Here is a 16111-nt window from a genome sequence, read left to right as displayed (position 1 = left end):
AGAGATATGTTGAACTATAAAACAAGCAAATATCAAGTCAGGAAAGCCATCAAAGAGGCAGTACAAGGACCACTTAGGCTCCTCCACTAACCTAAGGACAATGTGGAATTGAGCCATGGACTGAGAGCCATTACAGGCTACAAAGGGGGAGCCAGCTCTGTTGGGGGTGCAACTGTCCCTCTTGCAGATGACTTTAACACCTTTTACTCCCACTTTGAGATCAACACCTCCTCTATGCCAGAAGTGCCAATATGCCTCATCCGAGTAACATCTTTGTACTCCCTCATGGCAGGGTTGTTTAGCTCTGGTGCTACATGGTAAACAAAGTTCTTCCTCCCGTGGGCGTCTTAGATCTGATAGCTTACGTAATTGGCCACTGCAGCATGATGTTGGGTTGCATTTCAGCAAAAGTTGATTCTGGTTTCTGATTCAACTTCTTGAAGGGAAAGCAGCTGCTGCTGAACCCCAGACAGTCCCCACCCCCGCAAACACACTCCCCCCATTCAAAGAATGAGAGGACTGCTGTTTTTCCTGTGACTCTGGATCTGGAGTTAATGTGGCCTAAGGCTTCTTGCCCAGACCGCATTCCCAGTTGAGTCCTCAAAGGATGTGCAGATGAGCTGGCAGATGTTTTTACAGATATCTTCAACCTCTTCCTGGCCCAGTCTGTGGTCTCCAATGTGGCAGTTTTATCTCTGGCTCTTCCTGTCCATGTGTCAAAGTGTCCTTGAGCAAAACACTGAACCCCAAGTTGCTCCCGAGGGTCAGGCCAGTCCAGGACCTCTACATCCAGTGGAACTTCTCCAAGTGCAGTCCATTTACCATTTACCATCATCGGCCTGATCACCAGGAGTGACGAGTCGGCTTACAGAGAGGATGTAAGAGCACTGACATCATGGTGTCAGGACAACAACCTCCATCTCAAATTCCAAGATCAAGGAGATGGTGTTGGATTTCAGGTAGGTACAGGAAGTGCACGCACCCATCTACATTCAGAGGGTGCTTGTGGAGAGAGTCAGCAGCTTCAGATTCCTCGTGGTCCACATCAGTGTGAACTTGAAGAACTCACACTGAGTCGCTGATGGTCGGTCGTGGTCGGTGGTGATGACCGTGAACCAGCACCTTGTCTTCCTCAGGAGACTGCGTAGGTTTGGCATGGACAGGAGGACACTCTGAAACTTCTACAGATGCACTATTGAGCGTGTCCTCTCTGGCTGCATCATGGCCTGGTATGGGGGCAGCTACTAGCAGGACCGCAAAGTCCTGCAGAGAGTCATCAAAGCTGCTCAGCGTATCACCTGTCTCGTCATCACGTCTGAACTACCATCCACGCAGGACCTCTACATCCAGAGGAGCATGAGGAAAGCTAGAAAAATCATCAAACACCCCAACTACAGACTGTTTTCACTGCTACCATTAGGCAAACTGTAAAGAAGCATCAGAGCTAGATCCAGCATACACACATACAGTCTCTCTCTCTTCCTGTCCTACACGCAATCTCTTTCTCACTAAACAACATTTATATTTTTATAAGTATTTATCACCCATCACTTATGTGCAATATAATGTATATTTATATATATTTTAATTTGTCTCTCTCTTATCTTCCTCTTCTCTCTCATTTTATTATATACTCTAACTGGAACTAGAGCTTGAGGAAGCCAAATTTCACTTCCTTCAGTGTCTGCTGTGTTGCTGTGCATGTGACAATAAAAACTCTTGAAATCTCTCTTTCCCTTTTGAAGATGTGGCGACGACCTTATTGGAAACACAATAGTCCACCAAGAAGACAGAAATGACTTCCCCAGCAGTTTCCTTGAACAGAGAATGATCTGATTAATGAACCAAACTGATAGAGTTGTGAGTATAAATAAAGGGTTACAGGGTCACTTCACAGGCCCATCAAGTTCTTCAAATCCACTGACCTTCCTCTGGACAACTGATACTCTGGTCTCCATTGCATTGCATAATGGGGGGTGTCTAACTCCCTAATGTATGTAAATGAAGAAGAATGAAGAGAATTTATATTAGAAACACGTCTTAATTTAACGCAGTACAACAACACTACCTCTCTAATAGTGTCGACAAAAATTGAATGACAGAATCGATCTGAATGCGCTAGAGTTGCGTTTTAGAGGGTTTTTTTTTCTTTACACGTGTCTACAAAGCTCATAAAAGCAGTCCTGCACGTGTGAATACCCTCAGTGCCCTACACACAGCATGCTCTTCAGCCTGAGGCCCTAACGTGTAAGTACTTTGTACTCACAGTCTGAGTCAAAGCAAGGCTTTTGTGGAGCTGTCAGTTGCCACAATGCCTTGTCAAACTATTGTTAATAACATTAATTAGTATAATTCATGCAGCTGTGCCAGTTTCAGGTCACCACTGGCATATTTCTCTGGCACACCCAAAATGAAATGAGCCATCATTAACTATAATTGGTTCAACCTGTGCTTTTCCTGCAAATATGTCTGCTGTGAGACTTTAACGTGTATTATTTTAATGCAGGAGTATTATCTACTTTCATCATTTTTATATCATTGTTTAAACATTCTGAGAAATTACGTTACGTTAAAACAGTTGGGACTGTCAGCTTAAAGTTAGCAAACTAGTTTAGATATATTAAACTATAACCTAAAATTTGTAAACTAATTATATTAAACTCACCATATGATTATTACAGTTCATTTTCATAAAGATAGATTCGGGAGAAGCTGTAGACGTTGTTTGTAACTCACTATGTTTAATTGCCCGTCTTACATAACAGTCTGCTACATTTAGGTCCAACACTTTTCCCCTTTTTTTCTTACTTTTTTTATTTTTTTTTTTTTTTACCTTAGGTAATGCCGACCTGGCTCCGGGATTGGCTGTCACCACTGTGAGGGACACACCTACTGGCCAATCGGCGCTCTTTCCGTCGATTGCTAGGCAAAGCTCGCTGCTGATTGGCCGCGGGGGAGCGAAGGGGGCGGTCTGCGTTAAGTAACTTGTTTAGAGTTCACAACGACTGACCCGTCATATTTGTAGAATTCACACCACTTTTTGGGAGCTGTCCGTCTTGTAAATATCCTGCACGGCCTCAGGATCTCTTTAAATTTTATTCCGCATCCTCTGAGCTGCTCACCTGCTCTGAGATATTTGTTGCGCGAATTGCAAGTTAAAGAAAAAACAAAAACATGACTACTGAGATCCCGGAGATTTTCAGGTCTCTTCTTGAGCATCCATTTACTCTCCCGAACTTTGATGAAAATGGTAAGTGGCGGTCAAACCAAACGATGAAATTCGTTTTGTTGGAATTTTGCCTCTAATCACATGCAGCACTGTCTTTTCTTTTCATGCAAAGACTGTTGTTCGAGTTGTATCTCAAAACGCTCTGAAATTTCAGCAAAAAACTGCGTGCGTGTTGTGTAATAGTCAGCTGAGCTGGATGGGAATTTGTAGCAGCTGAGAGATCAGCTGGCTTTAGTTGGAATCCACAGGTTGTTGGGATTCATTAAATCAATTTCCTTCAGATGTACTGACTTGTTGGACAACTTCAGCAGATAGTTTAAACGATGCAGTGGCACATAATGTAGTGTAGATTAAGTCAAAATGAAGTATCCTCAGTGATCATGTGATGGTGTAAATTAAGTTGGAGCAGGTAAATGTAGCTATTTATATTGTGATATAAGACCACATAATGTTTGTGATTTTGGTAATCACAATATATTAATACAGCCTATTTAAAATGTATTTCTTTTCAATAACTTCATTAACTTTCTGTGGTAACTCAATTACAGTATTTATCTCAATGACTGCTTTTGCAGAAGCCATGTTTTTTCAGACCATATCCTCCCACAAGCTCAGTAAAATACTGTATAAAAGCTTTAATAATCAGTTAAAAAGATCTGAAGAAGAAATCTCCATTCACATACTGTGTCAAACTGGCACTTACTTCCAGCAGCAGGAACTCTCTCTTCTGTTGCATCTTTGTTAAGCAAATACTACAAGTGTCCTTTAACACCAACTGGTTAAGAGCAACTTAATCAGTGACACCTACATGGTGAGTAAAGTGATAGTTGAGACGTGCTGCTGGTTCTTTCCTTTAATTAAATCTCGTCCTGTGATGTTTCAATTAGATAAAAATGCAGGTAAGCAAAAAAGATTGTATTCCTGTTATTTCCCTAATGTTTGCTGTTTTTAATAGTGAATGAATGAAGCCAGTCTTGGTAAAAACCAACTGATTGTGCTGGTAATTCTGTGCTGATCTGTGTGCGTGTGTGTGTGTGTGTGTGTGTGTGTGTGTGTGTGCGTGTACGTGTGCGTGTGTGTGTGTGTGTGTGTTGAAAGAGGTTAGTGGGCTTTGTAGATTCATGATTGAATCACTAGATTGCTCTGTTTGCCTTACATTTCCAGTCTGGACCATGCTACAAAAATCAGATTAGAGACAAGTAATGTAATTACATTGACAGGTGTGCTGCTGTTGGCCACATTTTAACACGATTTCATAATCACTTCTCAGTGTTTGTGTTTTGTTAAATGAACTAAACAACCCTTAAAATCAGACACGACTCTCCAATAGTTCACCCTCATATGAAATGTATATGCTCACCATTATCACATATTTGCAAGTATAATGAGTAGTAGTTTGGTTGAGTTATGTCTTTGACAGTCCCACAAACTGAATGAAATTTAATTTTGGGGGTGAACTGCTCCTTTACTACAATAATTTAGATAAAAAGATTATACCGTCTGCTTGCCATGATCATGGGTTGCAGGGCTCACAGGAACCGTCAGTCAAGACCAAAGTATCACTGACCATAATTAGACTCACTATGTGACACATGTCTGAAGTGACCAGTGTGGAGCAGCTTTCATAATTATTTTGGCACATGTACAGCTCCAGGACCCCCAGCTTGCCGCTGCACATTGAATTTGCTTTGAAAGGTTGTAACTTTGGCTTCTGTATTTTTAGATTGTGTTTACTATAGCACCTGTGGAAAGGCAGTTAACATATGCACTGTGAGTGTCTCAATAGTTATTACCTTCAAAGTTAAGGTTGTATTTACTGTGTGTGACAATGCATCATGACTTGTCTAGGCAGGAAAACACATACTCTTTAAAGGTGTCAGCAAAGCAAAACGTGCTGCAAGCATTTTCTAAGTTTGTGCATTTCTGAAAGTTGACAGTTAGGGTTGATCATTTTGTATAATGTTTGAACAGCTAAAAAACCACACAGTCATGCTAACAACAAAGCTTGTTTCTAGAAAAATCCACTTTCACATCCATTTTATTAACTTGCCAGGCAGGGAGTTGGCATTGTAGTCAGACAGATTAAATTTGTTGCCATGCATCCACGTGAGCCAAAACAGCCTGTGGCCGCTGCTTCCAGCCTTCTCTGTACCTGTTGGCTAAGTCACATGCACTGTACCTTGACTATGAGCCACATATTTTATGATCACACCTAGTTTAAGGCTTTCAACAACACTGAATGATTTATTGTTGTTCATTCAGAAAAGAACCAAGGCATCAAACAGTGAAATATTTGCTTGTATATTGTCTGTGTGAATGCATTTGTGATAAAAATATCATTTCAAAGTCTGTCTGTGTTCCCATGAGAAATTGAGCTTCATGGAGGACTAAGATTTTTATTTAGGTTTGCTTTAGACTTTTTTTAAACTGCAAGGTAGAGTGTGTTTATGCATAATTGGCAGGGTGAGAGGACATCTGTCTCACATTCTCACACAGCACAAACACATGATGTCAAGGTGGTTTTCCATAAACCTTGTACTCTACACAGAGCCTGGAACACATAAATACCACTATATCTTCCTGCTTTATCATTTATTTTCCAGGACTGTAAAGGCTTTGAAAACTTGTAAAATGTCATTCAACTATAGGAAAAGTAATCATGTCTTAACAACATAGTTTATAATTTTGGTAAACTTAGGGATAATATTCCAGGAATAGTTTTAAAAATCATTAGATTGATGTCAGAGGTTTTTTAATGAGACACTGTTGAGTATGTGATGAAGGCGATGTTCAGTTTGACTCCAGCTCACGTGCACTTTTTACTGTAGCAGCCAACCTTGAAGACTTCGCCTCTTGGTTATGTTGTGCCAAAAACAGATTCTGTGTGACACATACAAACAACATAGGAGGCAAACCCCCTCTAAAACCTCAGCTTGTATCAAGGACACTGTGTGCACAGCTGCCTCTTGCCATTTATCATATTGATTTTGGCATATAAACATGCTGAATAACCCATTTAGTGATAAGGATGCACACATTGGGTAAACACAGGATGATGATGTGTCCTCTTTGTTGTTGTTGTTGTCGTTGAAGATGAAGTGTAGGTTCATCCTGTTTTTTCTTCCTTAATAAATGAAAAAAGGCGAAACATTTTTTTGAATGGGATTAACATTGTATTCAGGATGAACCAGACCAAATGTGATATAGTCCTTGTGGGACAGGCAAAACAAACCTAAAGGTGATGTGGCGGAGGCTGTTTTGACACCAATCACGGGCTTTTTGTTCTTTGCTGTTGAGGCAACTTTGTGAACACATGTGTTACATATGGATCCCTGCCCTTGGGATGTCTGCTAAGCTTCAGCAATGCAACCGCGATGTAACTTAAACCTCAAGGTGGCACCTCTGTATGGCTATTAACTGCAGTGCCGCCCTTCTTGCACGTTTCCGCGTGAGTGACACGGAGCATCTCCATTGGACGTCGCCGGCAGATATGTAAGGTCTGCAACTGCACATGTCTTCGCATGTGAGCGGAGGCATAGAGACAGACCGCCTATATGCTATATGTGCCCCCGAGTGATGTTGTCCGCCATAAGTTGAATAGCGAAGTAAATACCTAGATAAAAATAGAGAAAACGTGTTCAATGTGTAATGTCCTATCTAATGATCGTGTGGCGGCACTGTAAATACATGTTTATATTGACTTTTCACTAATCATAACTTGCTGAAAGTTTTGGAGCCTCTCAATCGACGACTGTATGAACAAATAACGCAAAAAAGTTTTGATTAGCTGTATGAACTTAAATGAATGAGGCCGATCACTGCAGGAACAGACTGGATCCAGATCAGACAGTGAGATTACTGTATCAATGTTATTTTACTCGTGACACGTTTTTCTGTTGATGTATTCAGGGAACATATATAACTCGGTCAACCAATGAAATCCCAGCTATTTGACACGACGACAGCCATTGGTTCCTCGCAAGAGTGCCCGCCCCTTTATTTATAAATTTTCATTAACATTAATGAGGACGCGACAAAGCCAGCCAATCAGCGCAGGGCTGGGTCGGACTTTTTCCTTTTTTTGACGAGGGGGAGCGGTTTGTTCTGAACACTAAAATCTCTAAATCACCTAATTTTCAGAGGAAGTGGGTCAATACTGCCGGGGATGCGTTGACGGTCGTTGTTACACTTTTTGCGAGGATTTAGTTAATTTAAAAGCACCACAGACAGCCGCCGACAGCGACTAAACCGGTCAGAGCGCTAACGTTAACGTTGTCGAGAGACAGGTCCAACCGCCGTTGTGTTCTTTTGGTTTCTACGTTGATAACAGCAACAACAAGGAGGAAAATGTCGGGAGAGCCTATTCTCATCACACTGGAAACGGCCACCGGGGCCCCCAGTGCACTCCCGGTGGTTCTGAAGAAAATAATGGAAATGCCTCCGCCGAATATACTGGACGGCGACGACGGTAAGGCCCGCAACTGTTAAATGGACGCGGAATAAACAGCGAGTAATGTAGGTTAAATACTAACTAAACACGTGAGAAAAATGGCGAAATAACAATGTAATGTTAGCCGCCAGAAAAATATCCCTTAACGCTGTGTTTCAAGGGTGGGTTAACATACGTGCAACGACACTTATGTATTATTATTATTATTATTATTATTAGTGTTAGTAGGCCTATTAGTATTTTCCTTTATTAAACAAGGGCCATGCATCAAAAACATTAATCTTAAAGTGAGAAGAGATTATTTATGCCAGATTTAGCTAATTTCCATTTGCAGTCTATGGGCAGGTACACACAGCAACACAACAATCACCAGATACTGTAAACATTGATTTTACATGCAACATCATTACAGTCTCGATCGACAGTTATACAGTCAAATCTACAAGCACACACTAACATGTAAATACCAGCACATTCATTCAATGCAACTATGAAATGACAGATCATTATAATTAAAAATCTTGATCACGGTCAAATTAACGACGACATGATTAGTTGCTCAATATCCATGTTTTTGCACCACAGGAAAATGGTGAAAGTCTGTTCAAGCTGTAAGCTCAGTTGGAAGTATATTTCACTGTTTGTATACACACCATAAACGAAACACTGAAGCTATACGCTGAACACAATGTGTACACTGGCCTCTCTTCTCTTGACCCACCTCACCATACAGAGGTTTCTAGAAATGTCTCAGTGTTTGTGTGTTTTTTGTTAAATGAGCTAAACAACCCCTTGAAAACAGATATGACTCTTAAAAAGAATAGTTCGCCCTCATATGAAATGTATATGTCCACCATTATCACTTATTTGCCACTATTCAGTATTTTAACAAATAGTATAATTAGATATTTTGATGCTTGTGAACTCTTTCTGTAGTAGTTTGGTTGAGTTATCAAAGTGTCTCTGATTGTCCCACAAACTAACGAGTGAAATTAAATTTTGTGGGTGAACTGCTCCTTTACTACAATAACGAGATCAAACATTGCACCATCTGCTTGCCATGATCATTGGCTGCAGGGCTTCTACACATGCCTCTGACTTCAAATACAGGTTTTGTTGTCATTAAGCTCTTCTCCCCAGTTGACTTTGTATTTTGTTGATTCAAAAAATAGTCACAAGTATGTGAGGGGAAATGTGTGTGACCTGTCAAAGTTTGTTGTATTAAAGGGTGTTAGGTAGCATGTAGCAATATCTGTGTCCAATAATTAAGTCCTCCACATTTCCAATAAATAATAACAAAAATATGACTTTCAATGTGACCCAGCTGAGGTTAATCTGTTTGTGGTTTTATTATGTTGTACCTTTGGGATATCAAACATTGCCAAGCCACAGTGTTTCCTGCGAAGTCGAGATGCTTTGTAGCAGAGTGTGTGTTGAAATTACATTTATAGCAGTTTTGGAAGTTTACAGGTTTTACAATCAGTCCCTTACTTGTTGAAAGACGCAATAAAAGTGCTTGGGTTTGAGTCCTGAGGGACATTTTGGGATGAGATTTTAAATCTTGGTAAGGAAAAACAAACAAGGTTTACCTCTTAGGAAATGATGCACTGTGGCATTATGATACATCAGTCCATTTAACTTGATGGCAGTGTACCCCATTCAGGTCCGTCCAGGGAGTGTACAAAGCTCCAGGGAGCTTTATTAGATATCATCCCCATCTCTCTGTCCCGACATTTCCTGTCTGTCTCTACCGTCTCCTGTCAATAAAGACTGTAATAATCGTTGAGAAAAGGGTGCACTGTCAACTGTGTGTTATTTCAGTAGATTTCCTGTTTACCTTCATAAGAACAGACACATATCTGCCTTCTGGTTAAACATGACCTTTTTGCAACTGCATGTTTATCTTTCTTGTGTTGCAGACACTGACAAAGAAAAGCTGTCCCTGGGAGATAATGTCGACTTGGGTGGAGGAGGTAGTGATATGGGGCCATCAGCCGCCCTGACCCCCGCTATCTGGGAGAAGACCATTCCCTACGATGGCGAGAACTTCCACCTGGAGTACATGGAACTTGAGGAGTTTCTTATGGAGAACGGCATCCCAGCCGATGAAGACTCCCAGAGGAGCAGCATAGACGGCGATGCCATAATGAATCTGAAGGCTGCCCCCTCTTCCCAGATGAAGGGTACCAAGCCAGCAAGTTTGGCCTCAGTGGCCTTGCTGCCCATTCAGGAGTTGGATAAGTGTGATGAGGAAGTGGTGATAATCACCAACAGCGAGTCTGAGATTACCTGTGATGTTACCGCAGGTGAGTGGCGGTGGGAGGATCACAGACAAGACGGCTACACAGTTTCATTTAACTCTCCTGTTGAGTGTATTTTACAAGATAGAAAACCAGCTGTTCAGGTTCAGTGAGATTATTCTTAGTTATAACCTTAGGAGACATAACAATTAACTGCATCAAACCGACAGTAGAGAAGTCTCCATAAACATACATACTGATCTGGCCCAAGATTCAAATCTCTACATCCATTTTCCATGTTACAGTTACTATGTGTTTATGGGCTGTAACCTCAGAACGCCACTGGGTTCTGAAATAAGCCCCGGGGAGGTGGGGGGGCATGCATAGTGGAGATAGTAGAGTTTCATTCATATACTTAAGAAAAACTGTATTAGTTGTAGCCTTGGTGCAGGTTTGCACTTTGATCTGCAGCTGTATAATATTTCCTTGTGTTTTTCTGCTCAGAAGTGACCACTAATGAGGACAGCGAGACGCCTGAGGCCATCGACCCTGAAGATATCGAGGTTGATATCAACTATGAGCCAGATCCCACTGACCTGGTCCTGTCAAGTGTCCCGGGGGGCGAACTGTTTAACCCACGCAAACATAAGTTCAGCGAAGACGAGCTCAAGCCACAACCTATGATCAAAAAGGCCAAGAAGGTGTTTGTGCCTGAAGAACAGAAGGTATGCTGCAAAATAGACACATGAATCCTCTGAAACACAATCTTTCAATGCAGCTGTTGCCTGCATGATTTTTGTACATAATTTGTTTTCACTAATAAAGAAAGGCAGACGTATCTATAAATCAGGGTTTCAACACTTAGCAAACATTGTCAAAATAGCAGAATAAGCTCCAGTTCTTAGATTAATATCAGTATGTAGGAGCATGAGCATGCTACCTGCATGTTGCAGCTAAGTGCTGCACTGCTAAAATGTTCTACGTGGAACTCAAGCGCTAGAATTATTGTTTGGTACGTCGGAGTAAGTGGATTATTAAAATGTTTTGACAGTAACTGTTTGGGTCAGGGAGCATACCCAACTGAGGAAAGTTGAGTACCAAACCAAACATCCTGTACCGAATGGTTCGTGACAAATACACAAACCGTTACACCCCTATTGTTTACCCATCTCTAAGCACACGGAAAACAATTTAAGAAGATTAAGATCACCATAAAAACTTGTTTCTTCGTAGAAATGGAAAGTACCATTTTTCCTCCACAATGCACAAGCGGTGTAAGGGCCATAGATGTTAGAATATGTGACTTGCGGGGTAGAAATGAGGCCATGTCACAATGAAACTGTTCTGGCAACTCACTGTGACTCAGCAGTCTGATGATTTTGTCTAAACTGAAATTTTACTTCCTTCCTAGCCTGTGAAAGAACACTGGCTTTGTTTATGTGCACAAGTGAGCCTGGCTGTGGGCCATATTAAACACTTGGCTGGGGTCAGATTTGGGCTAATATGTTGGCAATAAGAAACCCAGTTTTCACTAGTACTGGAAAATTAGATTTAAGAAGGCAGTTTTGTTAAATGAGCTAAACAACCCCTTAACGACTCTTTAAAAGAACAGTTCATCCTCCATCCTATGAAATGTTTATGTCCAATATTATCACATATCTACTACAGTTTAGTATTCTGACAAATAGTATAATGAGATATTTTGATGCTTGTGAACTCTTTCTGTAGTAGTTTGGTTGAGTTATCAAAGTGTCTCTGATTGTCCCACAAACTAATGAGTGAAATTAAATTTTGTGGGTGAACTGCTCCTTTACTACAATAATGAGATCAAACATTGCACCATCTGCTTGCCATGATCATTGGCTGCAGGGCTTCTACACATGCCTCTGACTTTAAATACAGGTTTTGTTGTCATTAAGCTCTTTTCCCCAGTTGACTTTGTATTTTGTCGATTTAAAAAAAATAATATTTTCACTGTGGTAATGAGCTGAATGGGCATTTAGCAGTATGTGGATGACTTCTTTATAAAAGTTTGATCATAAAGTCTTCCACATTTGCAATTAATGATGACAAAAATACGCCTTTAAATGTGACACTCATATCAGGACAGCGCAACATAACAAAACCACAGACAGATGAACCTCAATAAACATCCATCCAACAAACATCCGTGAGCACGCTACAGCTAAGTGCTGCACTGCCAAAATGTTCCGCTAGAATTATTGTTCTGCACGTGGATGTAAGTGAATTATTAGATTGTTTTGACAGTAATTGTTTTGGTCAGGGAGCAAACCGAGGGAAATCACATACCAAACCAAACATCCTGTACCGAACAGTTCGGGACGAGTACACAAACCGTTACAACCTCTACTGTTTATCTCAAAGCACACTGAAAACAAGAAGATTAAGATCACCATTCAAAAACTTGTTTCTTCGTAGAAATGAAACATAATATTTTAGCGGTGTAAGGGCTATAGACACGTTAGAATATCCGACTTGCAGGGTAGAAATGAGGCCATGTCACAATGAAACTGTTCTGGCAACTCACAGTGACTCAGCAGTCTGATGATTTCTCTAAACTGAGATTTTACTTCCTTTCCAGCCCATGAGAGAACACTGGCTTTGTTTATGTGCACAAGTGAGCCTGGCTGTGGGCCATATTAAACACTTGGCTGGGGTCAGATTTGGGCTAATATGTTGGCAATAAGAATGCATTTTTTCACTAGTACTGGACAACTGATATTTCAGAAGGCATTGGCCATCTTTACTCTGTCATAATCAAGACTATTATTAACCAAGACATGTCTCCACGCATCAAACTAAAACCAAGATGTTTCTTAAACCCTGCTGCTTATTTCCCGTCCACCTCCCCCTAGGATGAAAAGTACTGGCAGAGGAGGAAGAAGAACAACCTCGCCGCCAAACGCTCGCGTGACGCCCGCAGGTTAAAGGAGAACCAGATCACCGTCCGAGCGGCTTTCCTGGAGCGCGAGAACGCAGCGCTGCGGACGGAGGTGGCCGACCTACGGAAGGAGTGCAGCCGCTACAAGAACATCGCCGGAAGCTACGAAGCCAAATTCGGACCACTGTAAGGGACCAAAGAAAACCACATGAAACTGTAAATGGCCATCCGTAGAGCAGACAGAGCATCAGTCTCTTAGTTTTCAGACATTTTTAAGTCCTGATTGTTAGCCAAGCCGACAGGTAACTAAATCTACCGTACTGCTGAGAAGACGCTGTTGGACTGGTGTGTTACGCAGGGAGAGGAGAGGAGAGGAGGGAGAGAATATTTCTTTCAAACCAACAAAGTGATGTGGGTTAAATCTTTGTTCTGTTAAGAAAAAGTGTTATCTGATACTTGGGTCAGAAACTCCCTGACTTAAGTTACTAGGCGTTTCTTTTAGAAATGGTTTTATGATGTAATACATAACAAATGCAAGTTCAGCAGACAAGCGTGCTGCTTCTCCTGTATGAAAGGGTAGAAGTAAAGCTCTAGGTTTTGACCTTTAGTCTTCAGTCTCAACTGTAAGACTGTAGGTAATTCCCATATATTCTACCTTACAACATGAATATTCATTGACCTACAGCGGTTTAATACATCAGGGTTCATCTATCAGGTTGGAAAAAGTGAACAATGTGTGAACAGTGTCTCTCTCTCCTCCCTCCTCCCCTTGTCATTCATCCTTCTTCTCTTCTCTTTCAAGTGCGGTGCCAGAAGACCAATAGACCACAGTTGATTTATTCATTTATTTCCCTAATGAATCAATAAATCAAACCCATTTGAGGATTTGACATGTGAAAACATTAGAATCGATCAGATGAAGAAGAGGAGGAAGAGGATGAGTGAGAGCATGAGATGCAATACCACATTAGGATCCGATATCTGTTTTTTTTTTTTGTTTTTTTTTTATTATTAAGAATTCTATTTACCATCCATGTGTGTGAGCTGAGTGTGTGAGGATATTCAAGTGCTTCTTAAGGACACCTGTTTCATGAGGTTTCCTTTTATCATGTTTTGTATGCCTTTGGCCGAAAGAGATCATTTTTGATGTTTATTATGGAGAAACTGTTGGTTTTGTTTAATTTTATTTTATTTTTTAAATAAGATAGTTGATACTTTGGTAGCGGTTGTAAAAGTTTAGTGTTAGTCATCACAAGGGTGTTGTAGAGATAAACTTATTTGCAGGTTTTTTCCAGTTCTTTCCACGTTTTAATGAATACTGATGATATCCACTTTTGTTTTTATTTTTCAAAGTTTATATTCTAATGAGGCAGATTACGTGAAGAGCTGGGCTTTTCTTTTGCCCACAAACACTTTGTGACTGTGACATTTCCAATAACTTAAGCTTCTTCAGGGGATTACAGTGACATGGCAAACAAAAAAAAAAAAAAAAAAAAAAGCATTTGAGCAGCCAGGTTCACTTCTCTTTGTGTAAAACTTCTTCTTACCAGCGGCACAGAGCCGTACATAAACACTCTGTTCTACCTGCCTCAGCGTGCGTCTCCGTCGCTCCGCCTCGCTCTCCATTTACGTCTGTAACGCTTTCGATGACTCATGTACCACTGATGCATGTTCTGTAAATAGTTGTAGCCTAAAATGATACTTTCTGGGCTTTTTTTTTTTTCTCCTATTTTATAATGTTTTCAGTATCATGACATAGAAGCTCAGATACAACGCTAGTGCAGGTTTTTGAATCGCCTTTGTTTAGTTTTGAACGCAATGACATTGTAATTAATATAAGCGCTAACCATCTTATGCTAATGCTAATTGAACTATTTTAATGAGTGCCTTATTAAAGGCAGCTGTTGGTGAAAGGTTCAACTTATTAAGCTTGTTATGTTGTCTATTACAGGTGAAGATCTCACTATTATTACAGTGCTACAGACAAAACAACAAAACTAAACTGGGCTTTCAAAAACCCCCTAGCAGTGTACGTGCATTTAGATTGTATCAACTGTTATTAGGTTTTTAGGATGTTTGCACACATCTTCATCAGACTTCACCCAACTTTTCTAACTCATTTCTGTCTAAGGATTCTCTCTTGAGACATTTAAACTGGTAATGTTTATTGCCAGTTTAGTTTTTTATTTTTATTTTATTTTTTTTTAATTTCTTGACAAACCAGGAAGTCTCAGTATGTGCAGACTGTATTGGGGTATCTCGAAAATTAGGAACCCCTTAATCTCTTTTAAGTGTCTTCTACGTCTAAAGCCATTTCAATGCAGTGTGCAGTCTGCCAGATTAGAGATGGGGGCATATTATTTCAAGGCATACTATGCAGGATTGTATATGTATAGACTCATACAAAAATAATCCCTCTCAATCATCATTACATCTGAAACTAAAGTTGTGACTCACTCTGGGTTTTTTTCACTGTACACTTCAGATAAAAAAGGGATTTTTTTTTATTTTTTATTTTTTGTGCTGCTGTGCTTCCATCCAGATAAATTTATTTTGCCATTTAGGAAAGGGGGGGCGATTTCTATTGTTAGGAAAGGGGTTCTCTTATGTTCCTCTAATAAAATTTAAACAAATGTAGGCTCTTTTTTTTTTCTTTTTTAAGATGACAACCTGCAGTAAATACATCTTTCTGTTGTCATACAGAACAACATTTGTTACGGAGTAAAACTAAACGTCAGGATTATTAGGTGTGTCCGCAGTGATTCTGTGGAAATATTCCAACACGCCTCTCCAGCTCTACAGAGTCAGCAATACTCCCAGCTTCATTCCTTTCAGTCTAAACGAGTCACATTATCCATAAACGAGGTCTCCAAAGTGTAAGTTTAAGCATCATGCTGATATGGATGATTATGAGCTTCCTGACTTGTTTAACTGTTTTTTTTTTAATGCTTTCTGCTACAATCCAGATTGCATCTACTTTCTCTCTGGAACAGGTCAATTTGATAACTTTGAGGGGTTGATTTTAAACTTCCTGGTTCAGTCTTTGTATTTATTTGTAAAGAAATGTCTTTGCATTTTGAGTGTGGTTACTCTCTGTGTCTTGTATATACAGTATGTAAAAATAAAAAGCCTTGTTGAGAAAGTCTTACAGTGCTGAAGTCTTTTCTACTGAGATGGTGGGTTGAGATCAATCAAGTCCAACAGGAGAAAATGGAAGAAATATGAATATGACAAGATCTGTTAGTGAATGAAAAACACTCATTTATGTGGTTGATGTTTATCACAATGTA

At 40.2% G+C, this 16111-nt stretch overlaps 1 protein-coding gene across 3 annotated transcripts; it reads left to right on the top strand.

The window, feature by feature from the left end:
* Nucleotides 1-2695: 2695 nt before the first annotated feature.
* tefa (TEF transcription factor, PAR bZIP family member a) lies at nt 2696-15966 on the top strand. Of its 3 annotated transcripts, none has more exons than XM_067575744.1 (5): nt 2696-3250; nt 9599-9985; nt 10424-10644; nt 12796-13007; nt 13624-15966. In XM_067575744.1, the coding sequence occupies exons 1-5, from the start codon at nt 3175-3177 to the stop codon at nt 13643-13645; spliced, it is 918 nt and encodes a 305-aa protein (XP_067431845.1). In that variant the 5' UTR covers nt 2696-3174; the 3' UTR covers nt 13646-15966. The 3 variants fall into 3 exon arrangements, with proteins under 3 accessions (XP_067431845.1, XP_067431844.1, XP_067431843.1); XM_067575742.1 differs by lacking the exon at nt 2696-3250 and adding an exon at nt 7323-7697; XM_067575743.1 differs by lacking the exon at nt 2696-3250 and adding an exon at nt 7322-7697 and having other exon boundaries at nt 12796-15966.
* The last annotated feature ends 145 nt before the right edge of the window (nt 15967-16111 follow it).

The sequence above is a fragment of the Thunnus thynnus genome, chromosome 20, assembly GCF_963924715.1.
Source record: "Thunnus thynnus chromosome 20, fThuThy2.1, whole genome shotgun sequence".
NCBI lineage: Eukaryota > Metazoa > Chordata > Actinopteri > Scombriformes > Scombridae > Thunnus > Thunnus thynnus.
Note: the sequence above shows the minus strand (reverse complement) of the source record. Positions and strands in the feature narration are given on the sequence as shown.

Bases quoted from the DNA above. Each gene is read 5' to 3' on its own strand.
- tefa (XM_067575742.1), top strand. From the start codon at position 7,577: ATGTCGGGAGAGCCTATTCTCATCACACTGGAAACGGCCACCGGGGCC. The intron at 9,986-10,423 runs GTGAGTGGCGGT...TTTTCTGCTCAG, and splicing joins TACCTGTGATGTTACCGCAG to AAGTGACCACTAATGAGGAC. The intron at 13,008-13,623 runs GTAAGGGACCAA...TTCTCTTTCAAG, and splicing joins GAAGCCAAATTCGGACCACT to TGCGGTGCCAGAAGACCAAT.